This window comes from Parasteatoda tepidariorum, chromosome 1 (assembly GCF_982258835.1).
Source record: "Parasteatoda tepidariorum strain Cologne lab strain chromosome 1, Ptep-v5.0, whole genome shotgun sequence".
Lineage (NCBI taxonomy): Eukaryota > Metazoa > Arthropoda > Arachnida > Araneae > Theridiidae > Parasteatoda > Parasteatoda tepidariorum.
In genome coordinates, this window is record NC_141755.1 from 64,750,129 (window position 1) to 64,770,045 (window position 19,917).

A 19,917-nucleotide genomic window follows, 5' to 3' on the forward strand; every position below is an offset into this window, starting at 1 on the left:
AGAGGAATAAAATTTTCCCCAGCAGATCACCGAAGTCAAACATCATTGGCTGCGGTTAGTGTGCGGGTGGGTAACCTCTTGGATCAGTCTGCGTAGGGACCGAGGTTGTGCGGTATTGGTCCTCGACTGTTCTACCGTAAAGTACTCGACTTCGCGTGCAGGTCGTCGAGCTACCGAAGCGGGGGTGCCATCCCATCTGCAGAGGATCAAAATTGTGATGGCATGTGTTCGGATCATCCTCAGGGATGTTTTCCAGACCGTCGCCAATAGCCCATTGTGCAGCTCTAGTGAGACGTAAACAAACTACAACAACAACAACAATAATTGACCAAGATTGCCAATATCAACAACAATGATCAACTGTTCAGTTAAGCTGGAGTCTTTAGAAAGAGTCCAACGTTACAGAAGAATTCCTCGGTGCTTGCGATTGCCATAGATGCAATTGCGAGTGTTTAAAAATTACAGGTAAGATGAACTACCTGCGCATAAGGAAATCGCGTTAATGTGCAATCGCATAGGAACATAGTGTGCTGTGAGAATGCTCTATCAATACAATAGCACATTTCTCACTGCATGTGTATCGCACATGCTATTGCATGTCAAAGAAATGCGCACATTCGCCAGCTGATCGTTTCTCATGTCGTTTCTAAACATTTGGACGCATATCTTAGACAATCGCATGCAGTGAGAATGTTCCCTTTAACGGAGCATTTTCTCTGCATACGATTTGCATACGCGATCGCACGTCATTTTGATTAATGAAACGCGTGAGCATATCACCTTGAGCTTTCTCATATGTTATTGGTGAACGCTAACAGATCCTTGTGAATCTTGGAAAAACCAAATACAGTGTGATTTTTTCATTACACGTAGTTTCTAAACACTCGCACACGAGTCTGGGGCTGCCGTATGAAATGCTCCTAAACCTATCTTAATAAGCATAATTTGATCAAGCATTTGCACTTTTTTTGAGCACATATTTGGACATTCGCATTTTACAAACATACCACTTGAGCAATTTCATTTTTTTTTTCTTTTGCACCAGCATTAAGCTATATGAATAGTCATTCAGTTGCTTTGGAAATGTCTTCAGTGTAGCATTGTAAGGTTCCTTCTTTACTGTGGCTTATTAAATTTAAGAAGGAAAAATGCTTGATACTCTTTCTTATGCAAGCGAAAACAAAATGGTATCTCTTTTTTTTTTCTTGAGAAGGAACATCCAAAACACATTGGGAAAATATTTCTAAATAACCAGAAAAATATTTATCTTCTTATTAGAGTTAAAATCTAATGTCTGAGAACTAGTTTTACTAAATTTAATGATATAACATGAAAGGCCAATTTAAACTTTACATTCGATAATTTGAAGAATCATATTACTTCAAACAGTATAAGTAAGCAAAAAGTATAAATAAGCTCATAATTTTATATAATATAATTCCGCAAAAAAAGTTTTTTGACAATAATTTTTATTCAAAAGTTTTAAGTTTCATCAAAAATCATTATTTAGAAACTGAAAAACGTAAAATAAAGAATACTTACGAAACAAAAAAAACGGTTCTAAAAATTCCTCACATAAAAATAAAAAACTATCATGTTTCTTTTTATTCATAATCGGACGCAGAAAACTATTCTATAACAAATTATCATCGAAGAAAAAAATTATTTACAAGTAAAATTTTTTATTATAAAAATTATGAAACTTACCTGCGTTTTATATCCGGAGAATTCCAAAATGATATGTTCTTCATTTGAAAACTTTATTCTCAAATAATATATATATAGATTATCCCTTCATTACTTTAAGATGACATACCGCGCAATAAAATTTTATAATTGCATGATCTCGATATGAATTTCAATATGTTACTTAAAAACAGAATAGCTGAATTCTAGTTGAAATTTATCATTAAAAATTAAAAAATACTTACCAAGAAAACAATAAAAATTTATTAATAATCAACATAATGATATTATTTCAAGTAATTCGGATGATTCCTTATTGTTGTTTTCTGAATTATATAGATTCAGAAATATGCCGGCCAGGTAGCTGAGCGGTTAGCGCGCCTGACTGCGAAGCCAATGTCCACGGGTTCGAATCCCGCCCTGGGCATGGATGTTTCTCTCTCTTGTGTTGTCCTCTGTTGTGTGTGATGATCATCAAGTGAATGCCTCTCTTGAAGTGATCTCGAGTGAATGTGGCCCACCCTATGAACGGGTTTGTGGCAGTGTGGTGTGGGCAATGTTACTCGCCTCCGTGACTTTGGTTCACAGATACCCACTGGGAAGCGCGAAATGAGTAACACCTCTGGCTTCTTCTAAGGCGAAACGAATAAAGTTCAGTGCCGATCATTGGAAAAAAAAAGATTCCGAAATATATACTATTTAATAACTATATTACAGTTTTGCACGTTCTAAAATCATATTTATTCATTGAAGTATAGTAAGCAATGCTGACTTCGCTTTAATTTGCAACGAATTGGAGACAAAAAAAATAAAAGCTTGTTAATAATAGAAAGATTAAAATTATAGAGAAATTGTTCTTCAAATGTTTGTTGTGCTCTGTTTCAAAAGGATTTACCAATTTTCTGGTTAGTTTTTTTAAAGTTCTGCCTTTTCCTTAGGGAAAGTTTGCTTCTTATTTGCTACTAAGAAAATGGTGTCCAACTCTGCCAATTATTATGATAGAACTAAATGAAAATGCCTGATATTTTCAGGCTCCGCTAGAGAGCGCACTCAAGCATAGCGATCGCGAATTGCGCGTGAACTATGTTAGTGCGAATATAGTTTTAAATTTTACTCAAACTTTTAACCTGAGAGAGTTATAAAAATCAAGTTCAAATTTTACTTACAAAAACGATATTACTGTTGAAATAAGTTTATGGTAAAGCACGTTATGTGGAAAACTCAGAGGTAATTAACAGACACTATTATTTCAAATATTTTAATACTGATTTTGGCATTGATAGCTTCCTCAAATTTAGCAGACGATGGAGTGTTTGTTTATTGAAGCGCCAATTTCTTTTCCTTCTTTGGAGAGGAAATCGTTTAAATTAGTTCACAAACATAAATGACCTTTTGTTCTCTTTAAATAACTTCCCATTAACATGTCTTAACATTAAGTAAGTTTATATTCTGAAATCCATCATCTTCGTTTTTCTGCTTTGCTTGTTCGCGTGTGCAAAATCCCAATATTTATATTTCTCTATAGTTTTGAATTTGTTCTTAATAGTTTTTATTTCTTTGTAGTTGTAGAATTATAGTAACACCTGTCTAACTTGTGCAATAACTCATTTTCCTTCTAATAAGTTTTTCATAACGGGTTTTACTTTTTGCCTTATTTATATATAACTGCAATTTATTTTAAATTGCTTATTTTTTTATTCTCTCATCACTCCTAAATTGATGTCTAAATTAATTTTTTTCAATACTTTTTATTAATTATAAGGATTTTTAATAACTTTTAATTTTATAAAATAATTATCGAAATTGAATTTCACTTGTTAGTGAGTTTCTGGTTGTAATTATTTTATACATTACTTCTAATAAAATTTTCTCTATTTTCGTTTCTTATAAACCTATACTGCTTGAAGTTATTTAGTATTTTTACTAACTTAACAGCGCTTTGATTTTTTTCTTTCAGTATTTAGATGTAGCAACAACTGAAATGAATCTTAACAATCTAGCTTATTTAAATCTACGCAAATTTTAGTGATGAATGAAATGTAAGATTCGGATGTCAGCTGTGAGCATATTTTACTACTTTCTAATTACTTTAAGCTGAATGTGATATTTATGCACTTTAATTACATACATAGTGCTATTATTTTTTGCGTTTTGGTTGTAGTTAATAAAAACTTTTAATGCATCTTGGGAAACAACTATTTTATGCATTGATTGACAAAAAAAAAAGTTTGAAACAAAAGAAAGTTTTTACAATAACAAACCATAGGTTACATAAGTTTAAGCTATTGTTACAAAAAATAAGAAAGTTTATCATAACTTGTATCTAAAAATTATTCAGTTAATTTGTAATTATTTGTTTTGAAAGTATCTGCTATGAAGCATACTTATTTTATTATTATAAAGCATTGATTTGATGAAATTAAAATGCTATTCCTTAAGTAGCTTTATTCAAATTAACAGATTACTCTGGTATGCTGTAAACATTTTCGTTGAAAACCAAGTTTTATTTATGTTGTTGTTGTAGTTCATTTACGTTGCACTGGAGCAGCACAATGGGCAATTGGCGACGGTCTGGGAAACATCCCGGAGGATGATCCGAAGACACGCCCTCACAATTTCGGTTCTCTGCAGAGGGTATTATCCCACTTCGGTAGCCCGACGACCTGCATGCAAAGTCGAGCACAAGTTTTATTTATATCAATACAACGTTTGTACTTAAAAAGAAAAAAAAATAATAATCATAAATCTGTTTTTAAAAAGTTTAATTTTGCTACTTTTAGCATTTTATAATTCTATATAAATAAAAGGCAATTATTGTTTCATTTTATCTCTCTTGATGTTTCAAGTAATTATTCAATTGTGCTGTTTCTTTCTTTTTTTCTTTCTTTTTTAAGAATAAATAATATAATTTAAAGTATTAAAAAACAAAATTTCTGCTATCTAAAGGAAAAAAAAAACTGCATTTGCTTTTTTAGTACATTTTTTCTAGTACATAATGAAATCATAGATAATAGACTGTATGTAAGTAAGGAACTAACTTAGTTTGTATTGTGGCAAATATTGTGAAGTCTATTTTTTCCCCTTATTTTTTAAATCTAGTGCTAGAGCTCATTGCTTACACATATTCAAGAAGGCTTTTTGATTTGTGGGGGCAAGGCCTATTCTCAAAAATCACATTATTTCTGTCCCTTAAAAATTATAATTTTATAAGTGTTTAAATTATACAGCTTTCAAAAAATTATTGCTTTTTAGAAAGATCCATGTTCCTAGCTGGATCTGTTACGAAAACATTACATTGTGATTCTGATTTATTTTGGTTGGTTTTATGCCTAATGTTATCTTCATCAATTTTTTTTTCTTTTGTAGGAACTCACCATACAAAATGTCAAATTTTCCAGATTCTTCAGATATCTTGAAGTTGTGTGGTAAATGTTTTATAAGCATTTATTTTACCTGGTCTTTTTCAATAGTATTTATAATTTCTCAAAATTAATTGCAATGTTTTCTTCTTTAGAATGTCTTTATGCCAATTCCTCTCTATTGTTTCAACAAGAAGTCAATAAGATGGTAAATGAATTGCTTATTATTTTATTTGTTGTGTCTAATAATTATTTTTTTGCATTATTTTGTAATCATGTTGAAGATAATGTGTGAAAGTCTTTTATCTTAACAATTATAAATGTTGTAATCATGGACTGTTATAAAATTTTATATATACTAGTCAATTTTGTTTATTGTGAGCCATAATTTACAGAGACCTTAGATTTTACCTCAAAAGTTTTAATAAAAAGTTAGTATACTATTAAATATCAAAATATTTTTGTGATGAGTATAATTTGAATTTCACAAGAAATATTTCATTAATATTTACATTTTATTAATATTGTCAAAAAAAAAAAAAAAAACTCGCTGTTCATGAATTTATTTATTATTATTTTTTTTTTAAATTATCAGAACTTCCTTTATTTAAATTGTTTAAAAATTCTGTATATATTAGGAATGACAGCAATTTTGTAAAGCTTTTCTTCCGTTTTGTTATGAATCACTCAACCCATTGAGACACAAGGCACAATTTAAGTACAATAAACTCCATTCAAACTGGCATAATGAGACTGAGTATAAGTGCAACTAAGAGAGTGTAAGGTATTAACACTTACCTATAAAAAAATTTCGTTTTGAAAACAAAATGGTACGTTGACAACATATTGATTGGGATTGAAAGAAGTTATATTCTTTTTGTTCAGCTGTCGAAAAATTGAGTTTTGAAGATGTTTTGCCCTACACATAATTTTTGGCTAGGTTTCAGATTTTGTAAATAGGCCTAATTAAATTTCGATTTATCTAAAGCCAATACTTTATTATGCCGCTAGAGAAATGAAGTCTATAAGATAAAGAAAATTTTTTGTATAATTAAGTAACAAACTTAAATATAAACTATTACTCATTTTGATACTAATTACTCATTTTGATATTTCTGAGTTCAGCGCACCTTAGATGTGCTGTTCCACTAATGATGGGAATACATCTATTTCGTGACTGAATAACATATTTTTCTATGTAGTGAAAAAAATGTGTTTTTAATTTTTTAATAATATGTTTATATATACAGAGATGATTGTGCTCCGGAAAAAAAATCTGGATTTCCGGATTTTTCTTTAATCGTGATCCGGAGCTTTCGGGAGTTCCAGTTTCTTGTTTTCGTTAGAATTTGTTATTGTAGTCGATTATTTTTTTAATTTGTTTATTTATACTATTACTAGAGTGTGCAAAGGTATGACTGCGCCTCATAAATATTGAATCAAACATACAATTTATTCATACTTTATTCAATTAATTAATCATTTTTTATTATTATTATTTATTTATATCATTGTATTATCATTGTACAGTACAGAGCCCGATATCCGGAAATCAGAAAACCGGAACGAAATTCGATGAATTTTCCCGCCATTTTTGAAGAAATTTTTTTTTTTCCTCATAAGATTTTAGGATTTTTCTTTCTTTTTTTAAAAGATTTTTACCTTACCATTATTTTGGAAATAATCATTAGTGTATTACTTCATCGTTTTTTCTTCTTTTTAAGATTATTTCCGAAATTTTTTTTTTTTAATTGAGTTTAACAATAAAAAAAACTGCTTTTTGTAGCGATTCTGAAAACTGGAAAAATCAGTTATCCGGAATAGCGATGGTCCGATCATTCCGGATAATCGGTTCCCTATTGTAGTTATACGTGCTTACTAATAATATGTGTAATTAGTGATAAAAGTAAACTCATATATAATTAATTATTCATTGCTATGCTGCTTATATTTTATTTTGAATTTCATGTTTCAAAAATAGGAATGATTTCAATTTATAAAGGCATTAATTTTTTGAAATGTATCATTGATTTTACTCCAGAAATTTTCAGGATTTTTGAGTTGGGTTCACCCCTGTTTATATTATGTGATTTATAAATGGATGGAAGCGGTACTTTCTGTATTATCAAAGATTTATTAGTAATGTGGGTAAAAACTTTTTTAGTTGATGAAAAAGACTTCTGCAGAAGAGTCTTTTATTCTTTTCCTCTCCGAAGATCACCAAGAACTTGCATGTGAGGTGAGTTTTAAATTAGTTTATGATGTGGCTGAACTTGGGGATGTCTTTTTATTATCACACTAAATGTAATTTTTCTTTTCTTAGGTGATTGGTAAAAGAGTTTTACCTGAAGAAATCATCATTAATGTAAGCATATTAATTTTTTTTATCTTTAAACATTTGCTTGCTTATCTATTCTGTCCATTTTAGTTTACTGAATAATGATTTTACTCATAGAAAGCAGGGAGAATAGTTTGAACATTAATTCTTAATAGGTAATTTAATTGTGGAATTAAAAGCAGTTGGTATATGATATGCATGTTTTTAAATTGTACAGCTTGTTTGTTTGTATGTTTTTCTTCTTTTTTGTAATTTAAGTAATATATGAAATGAATATTTATTTTTAAAAATCGTAATCTCTCCTTGAATTCTGTATAATGTAATGTTTACATTTTTTTTTACTAATTTTCTAAGTATATTTTATCCTTAGAGCTATGAAGGCATCAGATACCGTTTAGAAATCACATGATTTTTCTAGTTTTAATTTAATGTTTGCTTATTATGCTGTTGAACAGCACAAATAGTATATATTTTACTAGTAATACTTTTGTATAAATTAGCTTTATAAATGTGTGCATTTTCCTTTTTCTTTCACTTAAATAGTTGTAAAATGTACAAAAAGTGAAATTTACATATAGGAGTCCAAACTTTCTACTACTTTACTGACTAAACTATTGTGATTGTGTCTATCCTAAATATTTAAAGGATAAAAAATTATAATCTATCCGTGAGCAAAGTAAGTTTATTCAGAGAAGGCACACTTTAGAATGGGATCTCTCTTAATATAAAATATTGTTTTTGCAAATAAATTATGTTTAAGGTTAGCTCTTTGAACACTTAATATTGCCTCATTGCATTAATTCAAAAGTTATTAAGCTGCTCTGTGTTTTGTTTTATATTGTACTTCTTGATATACTAAAAATTATAGAAACATTTAAATTTTCCATTTTATTGTGTTCTTTAAACAATTATTTTCTTACATGACAAACTTAAATTATGAGTCCTATTTTTTCTTATTTATTTTTTTACATACTTAAAAAAATCTAAATTTCTGTTTTGTTCTATAAAAATTTTTTTTAGATTTATGGAAAGTGTATTACTAAACTGAAATTATCAAAATTGTGTTATCTTTTTCTATTATGACTTAATCAGTTTAAGATTACTTTTGTAGTTTTTACATTTTATGAGCTATTATGTCTTCTGGTATAAAAAAAAATAATGTCAAAATTTTATCAAATGCTGGGTTATTTGCTAAAAAAAAGTTTTAGTCTTTATCAACAAGAACTACCAAAGATAAAAATATAAAGGAAATATAGAAGACCCGAAATTAATTTTAATAATATGTCATAATTAATTAAAAATAATTTTTTTTTTTTTTTTGCGAGTTAATATACCTAGTTTTCAACATTTCGACATTGGTTATTTTAACATTTATCGATCAATATGTATCCCCCCCTCTCTTTACTTATTGACTTTTCTGTGCTTGAATTTAGCAGTTAATCTTAATAATTCACTCATGTGGTTTATAGTAAATTAATTATATTTACCTGTCTGTAACATCTATAAACAGTTATTTGAACTTTTCCTTTTTTTTTCTATTATCATTATTTTAACTTGTGTGAAAATTTTAACTTAAACTAATTGTATTAATTTAAAATTCCCTAGTTTAGAAGTATTTTAAATACATTCTTAAATCTTAATTTAATTGTAATTTATATAGGTTGAAAATTCTGCTTTTGCCGAGGTGTTAGAAAAGAAAACTGATGTAATCATGAATAAAGCGAAGGTATGTGTACCTCAAGGTATGTGCTAACTTATTAATGCTAACAATTTTAGTATACTTCATATTTTTTTTTCTAAGAATAATAATAACCAAATGTTGCCAAAATAGAATTTAATTGCTGGGTTGCATCTGTAATTTGGTTGGAATTTTCTAAATACTCAGTGTCAAATGTTTTAATATAAATTTTTTAAATATATATATATTTTAAATTCTTCAATGTATTTCTAAAAATTTTATTGATTTCATTTTCCTCTACAATTCAGCATTATTTAAAAAGTCATTATTATCTGATGCCAAACAAAAAAAAAAATGCAGGATTGTTATCATAAAGTTCAAGATATTTGTTATAAAGTTATTGTTATAAAGTCATTATCAAGCGATTTTTATCAAATGCTATTTTAGAAAAAGCTTCATAGTTCAAAAGCATGTAGAAGTTGATATGCACAACAGCATTTTTAATAAATGTAAAAATACTAACACTGACAAAATCTTAGCTATTCCTGTGAATCAGTATACCTATGGCAAATAAAGCAAACAATTAAAGAAAAAGAAACTGTAGTCGTCATTAAAGTTGGCAATTAAGAATATAATAAATATGACAAAATATTACTGATGATGTAAATACCACTCATTTTATGCAAAAGTTTGTGCTCCTGTAAATTTTTTAGAATAGAACTGGTATTGTTTACTTTGAATTACTACTCAGTGACAAAACCAATAGTTTTATAGTTCTAGCAAAATGCACTCCTTCAGAAGTATAGGCTGTACTTATCAACAAGAAAGGGGTGATCAAGAGGGAAGAATTCAAATGAAGATAGAGTATACTTCAGGGTACATATGATAAAGGAAAATAATGTAAATAAATCGCAAATAATGATACAAAAACTGACATATTGTTGGTCTATGGAAAGAACTCTCCTCGTCACGAAGTCTAAGACCATCTGCTGCTATGGAAATAAGAAATAGCGCATTTCAATAAGGGGAGCTTTGAAAATAGAATAGATAGATTGGATGTTTACTGAATTGGCTGCCAGTAGAATATTTATTAAATCTGATTTATAAAGTTTTTAAAGATATACCTGATTTTTTCTTTCTTTAATTAAATCAATGAATAATAAATAACATTTTAAATAATGTTTCAGGTTGGCTTTTTCTTACCTACTTGGGAGTTATCACATTTGACCGGAAAAAAAATTATTTCCTTTTTCTTGTCAACCCGAATCAAAATTTACCTTAATGATGTAAAACCCCAACTTGAAATAGTTAAACGTTGTAACCATAGTCACTGATATTCTGCTATTTATTATTCTGCTGTCCAGAGCAAGTTAGCTCTGGGAATAGAGAATATCAATTAATTTTTACTCGAATCAGATGACGTGCAAAGTGCTTCAGCTGGTGACTTTCTCTTCAAACTACCACACCAGCAAGAGAATTTTCAATCACGGCAGATTGATTGTAAGACTTGTTGCATTAACATGCCAGATGTTGTGTTGGCCATGAAGATCGAATTTACAAAGTGCTGTATTCCTTCTACATGTATAGTGCTACAAAAGTTTAAGCATTTAAGCGTTGGAAACACACACCTGCTACATCGATGAATTCAAAAACAAAATAATCTGCAAGAAATGTGTTAGTAGGACTGTAGTTGATAACTCTCTGACTCTGTGAAAAAAATTCCATTTTAAAATGCTTATAAGTTAAACTTCTATTGGTTCAAATAGGTATATGATTGCTCTATGCAACTGACAAATTCAAGTTATATTGTGTTTATTTGTTACCCTTAAGCTGTAGGTTTTCTTACCATTTTAAGATTTACATTTCACTTAAAATTAGAAGAGAGCTTTTGGTCATATAATTTGATCAATTAAAGACAATAATAACTAATAAAAACAAAATAAAAAAACATAAAACAATGAAAGATTAGCTATTTTTTAACATAGAGTACTAAATTTTTTGTCTAATGCTTCCTTTATTTGAACTTTCAATGTATCAATGCTTCATTTGTCTCTGGAAAGTGGAAGCTTCTTACAGGGTGTTCTTAAAACAATTAAAAGTAAAAATTAGGGAAATTTATCAATGTGGAAAAAGCAGAAAATTTTGCTAAAATGCCGAAAAAGTCAAGGAAAATAAATAAATGTATATGTAAGATTACTAATGGTTCGTAATTTGTTTCCTAAAAAATTCGTTTATTTTCAACTTTAATGGCACACATTAAAGTTGATTGTGATATATTTTATGATTTATAATTTTATAATTTATAATTTTGTGACATATTTTATGATTAAGACTATGGCATTACTGAAAAATTAATAATAAAAATTATGCCACCATTTTCAGAAATCAGTTTTTTTTTCTTAGTGTTTGTAGTCCCCCCTATTCATTTCTGCTATCCCAGCTGAAATTTTTAAAACAAGTAATAGAACTTTCAATATGTTTGAAAAAACTTATGATAATGTAGAAAGAAGCAAATTTAATTACAAATCTCTCATCACAGGTTGTTGACATTATTGTCCAAAATACATTTCTTAGGATAGACTGCTGGTAGTGACAAAATAACTGATTTTAATCTTACTCTGCTTACTTGAATATTGTTCATATATTTAATATTATCTCAAATATTGTTTTCTGAATATTGTTGATAAACTCATTGAATTCAAAATGTTCAATTAGTTAACTCTAAAAGTATGCTTCATTTAGGAAAAGTTTTTATGCCACAGGGATCTGTTTAATATTTCCTAATATGATGTTCAATTTTACAAAATGAACTGAAAAAAGAAACTCTACAGAAGTCTTTCTTACATTTTGTTAAATTCTTTACATCCCATATGAAGTCTTGCAACCAGGTGACTCATAAGGTCATTTAATACCAATTACAAACTTTAACAAGCTATGTCTTGGATAAATTTGAAGTTAGAATAAGAGAATTATTATTTTTCTTCATAAGTAAAAAGTCTGATATGATTTTCTCATTGAGAGCCATATATTTTTTTAAATTTTTTTTTTAAAATTTTACTTTGAGTTTGCTCTTGTTGCTCACAACACATCTGTATTTTTCAGCTTTTCAATTTAGGTAACAATAATAACTTGAATATTCAAGTACATTCTTATATGTGTGTTCCACTATTCACATCTAGTCTCGAAGAAAAAGTTTCAAGTATTCTTTGTCTAATAAACAAAAATAGGTATGCAAATTTATTTTACAGTTTTAAATAAATTACAAAATTGTAGGTAAAGATAATGTGTCTTTAATTAATCTGATGTATAAAATTTAAAAATGCAGCTATTCAATGAAATATCTTAGAACATTTGGCAGTTTGTTGAGGTTTGTGAAAACTAGTTTATGGAAAAGGTTAATTTTAGTTGTTTAAAAGGAAAAATTAAAAAAATGAGCTGTAACCATTAAGTAGCTTAGTTTTAATACTTTTTAAATCAGATAGTAATATGGAAAAAAATGGCATAGCTAATTTATTGGAAAATGCTTTTGATATGGAGAAATTAAGAATACAGAAATGTAATTTACATTAAAAAAGAAGTTTGAAATATATTATAAATTTTACGATTGAATCTACTTTTGCGATCAATCAAATCATATGCTAAATTTCATCCTCTATTGACTACAAACTTTAAGTGTAGCAGTTAGTGCCTAGTTTATTACTATAATTTATACTATAGGCAAAGTGATTAAACAAATATTCCTTCTAGGAACTTTTTTTTAATCACTTGTCCTTTTGCAAAACATGTATTTCACTTTATAATCTGCCCTAATATATTTGTGAAGAACATATTTGATATTTGATTGCTATTTGCTACCTGTTTTATTTATGATAATTTTTTATTGTTGATGTTAAAATGTTTTATATTGTTTTAGTTTCACTGTGGAAGATCTTGATGCAGTGAAAAGTTGTTCTAAGTATATTGCTCCATTGCTCTATCGTTTACGTAAATGTGAAGATGAAAGAAAGATTCGGAAGAAAAGCCAAGTATGCTTTTCTAGGCAATATTATATTAAACTAATTTTTTTAATTAAATTTTTATTACAGAAAATTTATACATAACTCTTTAACAAATATTAATTTTTGTAACTGTATCTGTGCATGCTTAGTGAAGTAATAATTTATTAGTGCAACAGTTTTTTCTATGGTTAATTTAGTGTTGTAATGCTTAAAACATAATTGAAAATTAAGCATAGTATTATAAAAACAATAAGAACTATTTTAATATTGTTGAACCTCGATCCATCATTCTCACAATTTTTATTTTCAAGTACATATGATATCATTGTAATGTTTCTTTTACAATTACAATTCTGGTAATTCCAATCATGCCAGTTAAATTAATAATTTCCAATAATAGCAGTTTCTTGGGAGAATGGTTTAAAAAATTTAGCCAAACTTTATAAGAAATGTATGTTAAAGGAGAAAAATTTGTTCTGATTAACATTGTTTTGTCAATGCAATTGGAAAAAAATGAAGGAAAATTGATTTTATTTTAAGGATTCTGTTTAGCATACACTCCATAAGGTTCTTCATTGGAAAATATGGATGGATATCATTGACTATTTGAGTTCATTAATTTTATTTCTGTATGATTCATAGTTTCGGACAACATTATGAAAAAAATTTATTTAGCATGAATTCTGACTTTAATTAGGGAAGGACAATGCTATTCATAAAAATCAGTACTTTATGGGCACATTTTACCCCATTGTTTTAGATTAAAAATGAGTACACAAAGGATGAACTATGCAATATCTTGTTGTAAAGCTAAAAGAAATAAAGTGAAAAAAAAAATACAGGAGGAAATTTGATTTATACAACACCAATTCCAGCATTCGCAGAAATGCTTATTCAAAAGAAAAGAAAAAAAGAAGAAGTACGACTTAAAAATCTGTTTGCTCTAAGTAGAAAACAGCATGTACAGTGTGCAAAATAAAAAACATAAATCTCTTTATAATTTTTCATTTAATGATCTTCATGTCCTAGAACTCAACTTTAATGGTTCAAGAGTTTAATCTTGAACATGATATTAGTGCAACTGATATATTAAGTAACAAAATTATGCAAAAAAATAACCTTTCTCTGAGTCTTTTTTTTGTCTTTTAAACATTTTTTTTTCAATGAAGTTTGACTCTTGACTGTTAGAATATGAATCATATGATCCCAATAGTTTAGGTGGGAGACCCATAAAGATATCTCTTTATGTATATTTGATTATATCTCCTGAAATAATGAAATGAAACTAAAATTTGTTCATATTTGTAAAACTTGTTAATTTAAAGTTTCTGTATAAAAAATGATTTTTATAATTTATTGTTCAATATACTAATAGTCAAGAAATTTTTTAATTATTAAGCATGCAAATTTTTACTCAAACATTTTATTTTAAGTGAGTAAAGTGCGAAATTTAAAGTAAATCGGTCAAATAGATCTTTAGTGGTGGGAATAGAAACTCTATGAAATGGCAATATATTAAAAAAATAAAATTGATTTGCAACACTCCAAGCTTCGGACAGCTGTTTTGTCTAAACCATGATATAATATTTTGCAAATTGCAGTCGCACCCCCCTGTTTTTAGCATCAAGATTTAAAATCTATTGAAAAAAGAGATGTTTAATCAGAGAAAGTAAATTTTTTTTGTAACTTTAAGTATTTGCTTTTGCGGTAAAATTTTACCTTTTGATCAGAAATTATTAAAATATTAGCTTTTTTTATGTACACTACAAATTTTTCAGTATTAAATGAATACAAGTAAAAGACTTTACGCATTTTTATAATGAATTTTTACATTTAAATTTAATTTCTATTTATATTAAATTTAATGCTATCATTCATACTTTCTTTCAAAAAATATATACATGCTATTTTAAAATTAATCTGTTATGTATCTTCATGTTTCTAACTATGTATAAAAATCTAATGATGGTGTCTCAGTTTTCTATTGTTGTCCGTAAATTTTTATTGGCTGGGAAATCACAGGGTAGGGTCTAGTTTTTTCACATAAATTTTCATATTGTTTGATTGTCAACAGCATAAAATTAATAAAACTATGTTTTTAATTCACAATCGCAACAAACTATAGGGGGCTATTCAGTTGCTCTGGAAATGTCTTCAGTGTAGCATTGTAATGTTCCTTCTTTATTGTGGTTTATTAAATTTAAAGAAGAAAAATGTTTGATATTCTTTCTTATGCAAGCAAAAACAAAATGGTGTCTCTTTTTTTTAGAGAAGGAGCATCCAAAACACATCGGAAAAATATTTGTAGATAAACAGAAAAAAATATGTATCTTTTTATTAGAGTTAGAACCTAATGCCTGAGAAATAGTTTTACTATATTTAATGATATAACATGAAAGGCCTATTTAAACTTTACATTCCATAGTTTTATGAATCATATTACTTCAAACATTAAAATAAGCAAAAAGTATGCATAAGCTCATAATTTTATATAATTTAATTTTGCTAAAAAGGTTTTTTAACAACAATTTTTATCAAAAAATTTTAAGTTTTGATACAAATTATTAGTTAGAAACTAAAAAACGTAAAATAAAGAATGCTTACAAAACAAAAAAGACATTTTAAAAATTCCTCACATTAAAATAAAAAACTTTCATGTTTTTTCTATTTATAATAGGACGTAGAAAACCTTTCTATAGAAAATTATCGTCAAATAAGAAAAAAAATTATTTACAGGTAAAATTTTTTTAATGAAAATTATAAAACTTAACTGTTTCATAAATCCGGAGAATTCCAAAATTATGTGTTCTTCATTTGAAAACTTAATTCTCAAATAATCTACACATAGATTATCCCTTCATTACTTTAAGATGACATACCACACAATAAAATTTTATAATTGCAAGATCTCGATATGAATTTCAGAATTTCAATATGTTACTTAAAAACAAAATAGCTGAATTCTAGTTGAAATTTAACATTCAAAATTAAAAAATACTTACCAAAAAAAAAAAAAGTGATAAAAATTTATTAATGTTCTGAAATCATATTTATTCATTGGAATAAACTAAGCAATGTTGACTTCACTTTAATTTGGAATGAATTGAAGACAGAAGAAAATGTATTTTACCGTATCTAATACACACATCTGTACCAGTATGCAATCCTGAAATCTGAAGTTATCTGTTGCAAGCTTGTTAATAATAGAAAGGTAAAAATTATTGAGAAATTGTTCTTCAAGTGTTTGGCGTGTTCCGTTTCAAAAAAATTTACCAATGTTCTGGTTATTTTTTTTCAAGCTCTTCTGCCTTTTCCTTAGGGAAATTTTGCTTCTTATTTACTACTAAGAAAATGACGTCCGACTCTGCCAATGGTTATGATATAACTAAATGAAAACTTAATAAATAAATGTCCGATAGACGGCGTACTCAAGCATTGCAATTGCGAATTTTGATAGTTTTCTAAATTAATATTTTGAAACTAATAAGTTACTAATTGTTATTAGTAATTCTATGATATTCTTTCTTATGTTACATTTTATGATAAATTTATTTGAATCAGTTTCTAAATTTGTTAACGGTTTTACAATTATCATTTTTTTGGTTTAAATTACATTTTACATTAATATTCTATTATAAATTGCAATTAAAAATAATTATTAATTGATTCAGAACTTAATGATTAGCTTCATACTCAATGTTAAGCATGCTCAAATTGTATTCATATCAACATATTTGGTAAGTGAAAATATTAAGTTATGGTTGTGAAATCACCAACTGTGTTATAACAATATGTCTTTAATTTTAAATAATATTTAAAAAAATTATTAGTACTAAGCAAAATTATTTATATTCACCAATATATCTTAAAGATCTTTCATACTATTTAGCAAACAAATCTGACTTAAAATAAACATTTAATTTAAGCGTTTATGTTTGAAGCATAAGAAAATGGAATTTTTCATAGTGCATATATAAGTGAATATTTTGAATAATTTCAACTTTTGTGCAAAAAACCGTTTTATTTGATGAAATAACAATTATTGCAAATAAATCATCAGGGTTGGTGAACAGTAGTGAACAGAGGGTTTAGCCTTTTGGGAAATAAAACATATTCGATCTTGTGAGAAATGATTGATCAATGTTTTGCTGTATTAAAATATTTTTCAACTTAATATTCGAATCAATTCTTATTATATTTAACTCTTTCATTCATAATTTAGAAGAAAATTTTGATATAATTAAAAAAAGAAACAGAAAAATTGAAAGCTACTCATTAATTATCCCTGTGTTTTTGTCTTGTCTTAAATTTCCTAAAATTTGATGAAAATCTTTACTTTTTTATTTAAAATAATTGTTTCCTTCCTTTATTTTAGTGCTTGTTACAAGTCATCAAGACTCTACTTATACAAATTGGTTAGTATTAATGCAATGATTTTAAATTTATTTTGTATTTGTTATGATCATGAATTTATAATTTAATTGCTTATTTTGCAGATAATGTCAACTTGCTTTTAAAAGAAGTAATGACTGAAGCAAAGAAAATAACAGGAGCTGAGAGGTTTGTAAATAATTTTTAGGCATGACTACTTGAGTAAATAAATTTTAGATAATTATTACTCCTTTTCATTGTGCAATTAAAACCATCCATGTACCAAAATGTAAAAAGCCAGTTAGCTGAATTTCATATGTTTTTCGGTAGAATCAAATTTGTAAGAAAAAAAATGGAGGTCCTGATTTTAAATTTTAAAATTACGTTCTGCCCATCCATACATTGTGAAGTTGTGGACGAAAATATTATAAAAATCATATTGAACATCAGTATTCGTATACTTTTTGATATATTTTCATTGTCAGAAATATCTTAACTCTAAGAACATAAGAAAATAAAATTGCAATACTTTAACTTATTGGATCATTTTCTTTCACAACAGGAGCTTGTCAATTTACATAATAAATTATAAATAATCTTATTCGAAAATGAAATATTTCCACTAGAAATTACTTCCAAATATTTATAATCCTAATCTGCATTTCAACTAATTAAGCATTTTGATTAAGCTAAATTAAAATACTGACTGCTAAACTCAATATATTTTGAATATAACTAATTTTATTTAGTAAACTTTGTTAATATATACATAAATAATTAAATTTATAAGGAAAACATAAAAAATAATAAAGATTAATGAAAAGAGAAGAAAAAAAATTATTAAAATAAAATATTAAAAAAGTGTTAAAAAGCCAGAATACATAATAATGAAAAGATAATCTCTTTATCAGCTCACACGATTATATCCGTAAAAAGGAGTGCTTTCTAATGTTGCATCAATGTAGCCAAAGCAAAATATATCAATATAATAGTGTGAGAAGCACTAAAAAAAGAAGATTAAAATGAAAATAGAACACACTATAAGTAAAAAATATATCAAGCAAAAAACAGTAAATAAAATGTAAAGAAAACACAAAATGAAATCTAGAAAGGGAGTAGCTAACTCTAATGAGCTTACACTTGCTGGAATCTTTCAAGAATGATTTAAAATATTTTCGTAATAAGATTGCCAAATTATAAAATATGAAAATATTATATATATATATATATATATATATATATATATAATTTTTAAATGCAACTCCTGTAACATTACAAATAGGATAAATTATTGCAAGAATGATTTGAATATTCAAGAAAATTTTGTTTGTGTTTTTAAATGTTATCTATTTATGTAAAATATTTCTTACTGATTTACTGTTGTTTTAATTTTTTATTTTCATTTTGGTGTAGATGTTCTTTGTTTCTTCTTGATAAAGAAGAAAATGAATTAGTTGCAAAAGTGTTTGATGGAAATGATGCGGAAGATCCTAACCAAGTATGGGTAGGAGAACTGCTATTATTGATCAAATTATTTGGCACATTTAATTTTAAAATTTTTTTGACTGTTTTAAAGGAAAATATTTTTCTTCCTTTCTAGAATCCAAAAGATATTTGCATGCCTGCTCATGAAGGAATTGCTGGTCATGTTGCAATGAGTGGTATGTAATTGTATGGTGTTAGTTTGATGATTTTTTTTGTATCAATCCATTTACATTTGTCTTTATATTTGTTTTATCTTTGTTATGCATTTAAAATTTTCATTTTTTTTTTAAACTGCAAAATGTCAAAAATTTTCTATTATCTGCTTATCAAAATGTATGCAAATTGTCAGATAAAATTTACAAACTTCTAACAGGTTAAGGTTGAAGTTAGGTGCTGACAATATAGATTTTATGAAGCAACTAACCAATAAATTAAAAACTATTTTATTTTTGTGAAGTTTTGTCACCTAAATTTAGAGTCTAATTGAGTTTACTGCCATTGAAAAATAATAAATGGTCAATGTAATTGAAGGCATTTATATTAAGAGTTTTACTAGATTAGGAAAAAATTTTATGTATAAAAATAAGCATAGTTCTTAAAATTTTCTATTTCGCACTTTTTGACACATATAAAAACAATTAAAATGGAACTTTAAATCTATTGATTGGAAAAAAAATTTAGCCCAGTTTCTCGCAATTTGAAATTTTCTTGTTAACTTACTGGAGGATCAGTCTCTGATTTTTGTTAAATAAAATTATAAATTTCACTAAGGATAAAATATCCTCAGTGATAGATGGATCATGGGTAAAAATACCCTTGTCATCGGATTATCTGTGAGGGTGGTTTTTGTAGTTTTCCTCTACATGTAATTCAAATGCAGGTTAGTTCCATCAGAATGTCCACCTATTTGTACCAATAATAAGGCTATTTTGTACCAATGCGTGATCCAGGAGTTCCCTTGTCTTCTGGGTTGTGTTTAGATTACAAACCTACAGAGTTGAA

At 27.1% G+C, this 19,917-nt stretch overlaps 1 protein-coding gene across 11 annotated transcripts in view; it reads left to right on the plus strand.

Moving 5' to 3' along the window:
- LOC107444585 (cGMP-dependent 3',5'-cyclic phosphodiesterase) overlaps positions 1–19,917 on the plus strand; it is a 52,217-nt gene that overhangs the window by 19,429 nt on the left and 12,871 nt on the right. For 2 of the 11 annotated variants that reach the window (XM_016058761.4, XM_071179701.2), the window contains exons 2-12: positions 5,053–5,111; positions 5,201–5,253; positions 7,210–7,284; positions 7,369–7,410; positions 9,044–9,109; positions 12,164–12,288; positions 12,975–13,086; positions 17,435–17,474; positions 17,556–17,619; positions 18,844–18,934; positions 19,031–19,091. In XM_016058761.4, the coding sequence (XP_015914247.3) occupies positions 5,053–5,111; positions 5,201–5,253; positions 7,210–7,284; positions 7,369–7,410; positions 9,044–9,109; positions 12,164–12,288; positions 12,975–13,086; positions 17,435–17,474; positions 17,556–17,619; positions 18,844–18,934; positions 19,031–19,091 (788 nt within the window). Of the gene's footprint in view, positions 1–2,789; positions 2,914–2,967; positions 3,123–3,643; positions 3,746–5,052; positions 5,112–5,200; positions 5,254–7,209; positions 7,285–7,368; positions 7,411–9,043; positions 9,126–12,163; positions 12,289–12,974; positions 13,087–17,434; positions 17,475–17,555; positions 17,620–18,843; positions 18,935–19,030; positions 19,092–19,917 lie in introns of those variants that run through there. The other 9 variants (XM_071179704.2, XM_016058765.5, XM_043039100.3 and 6 more) reach the window with 9 other exon arrangements.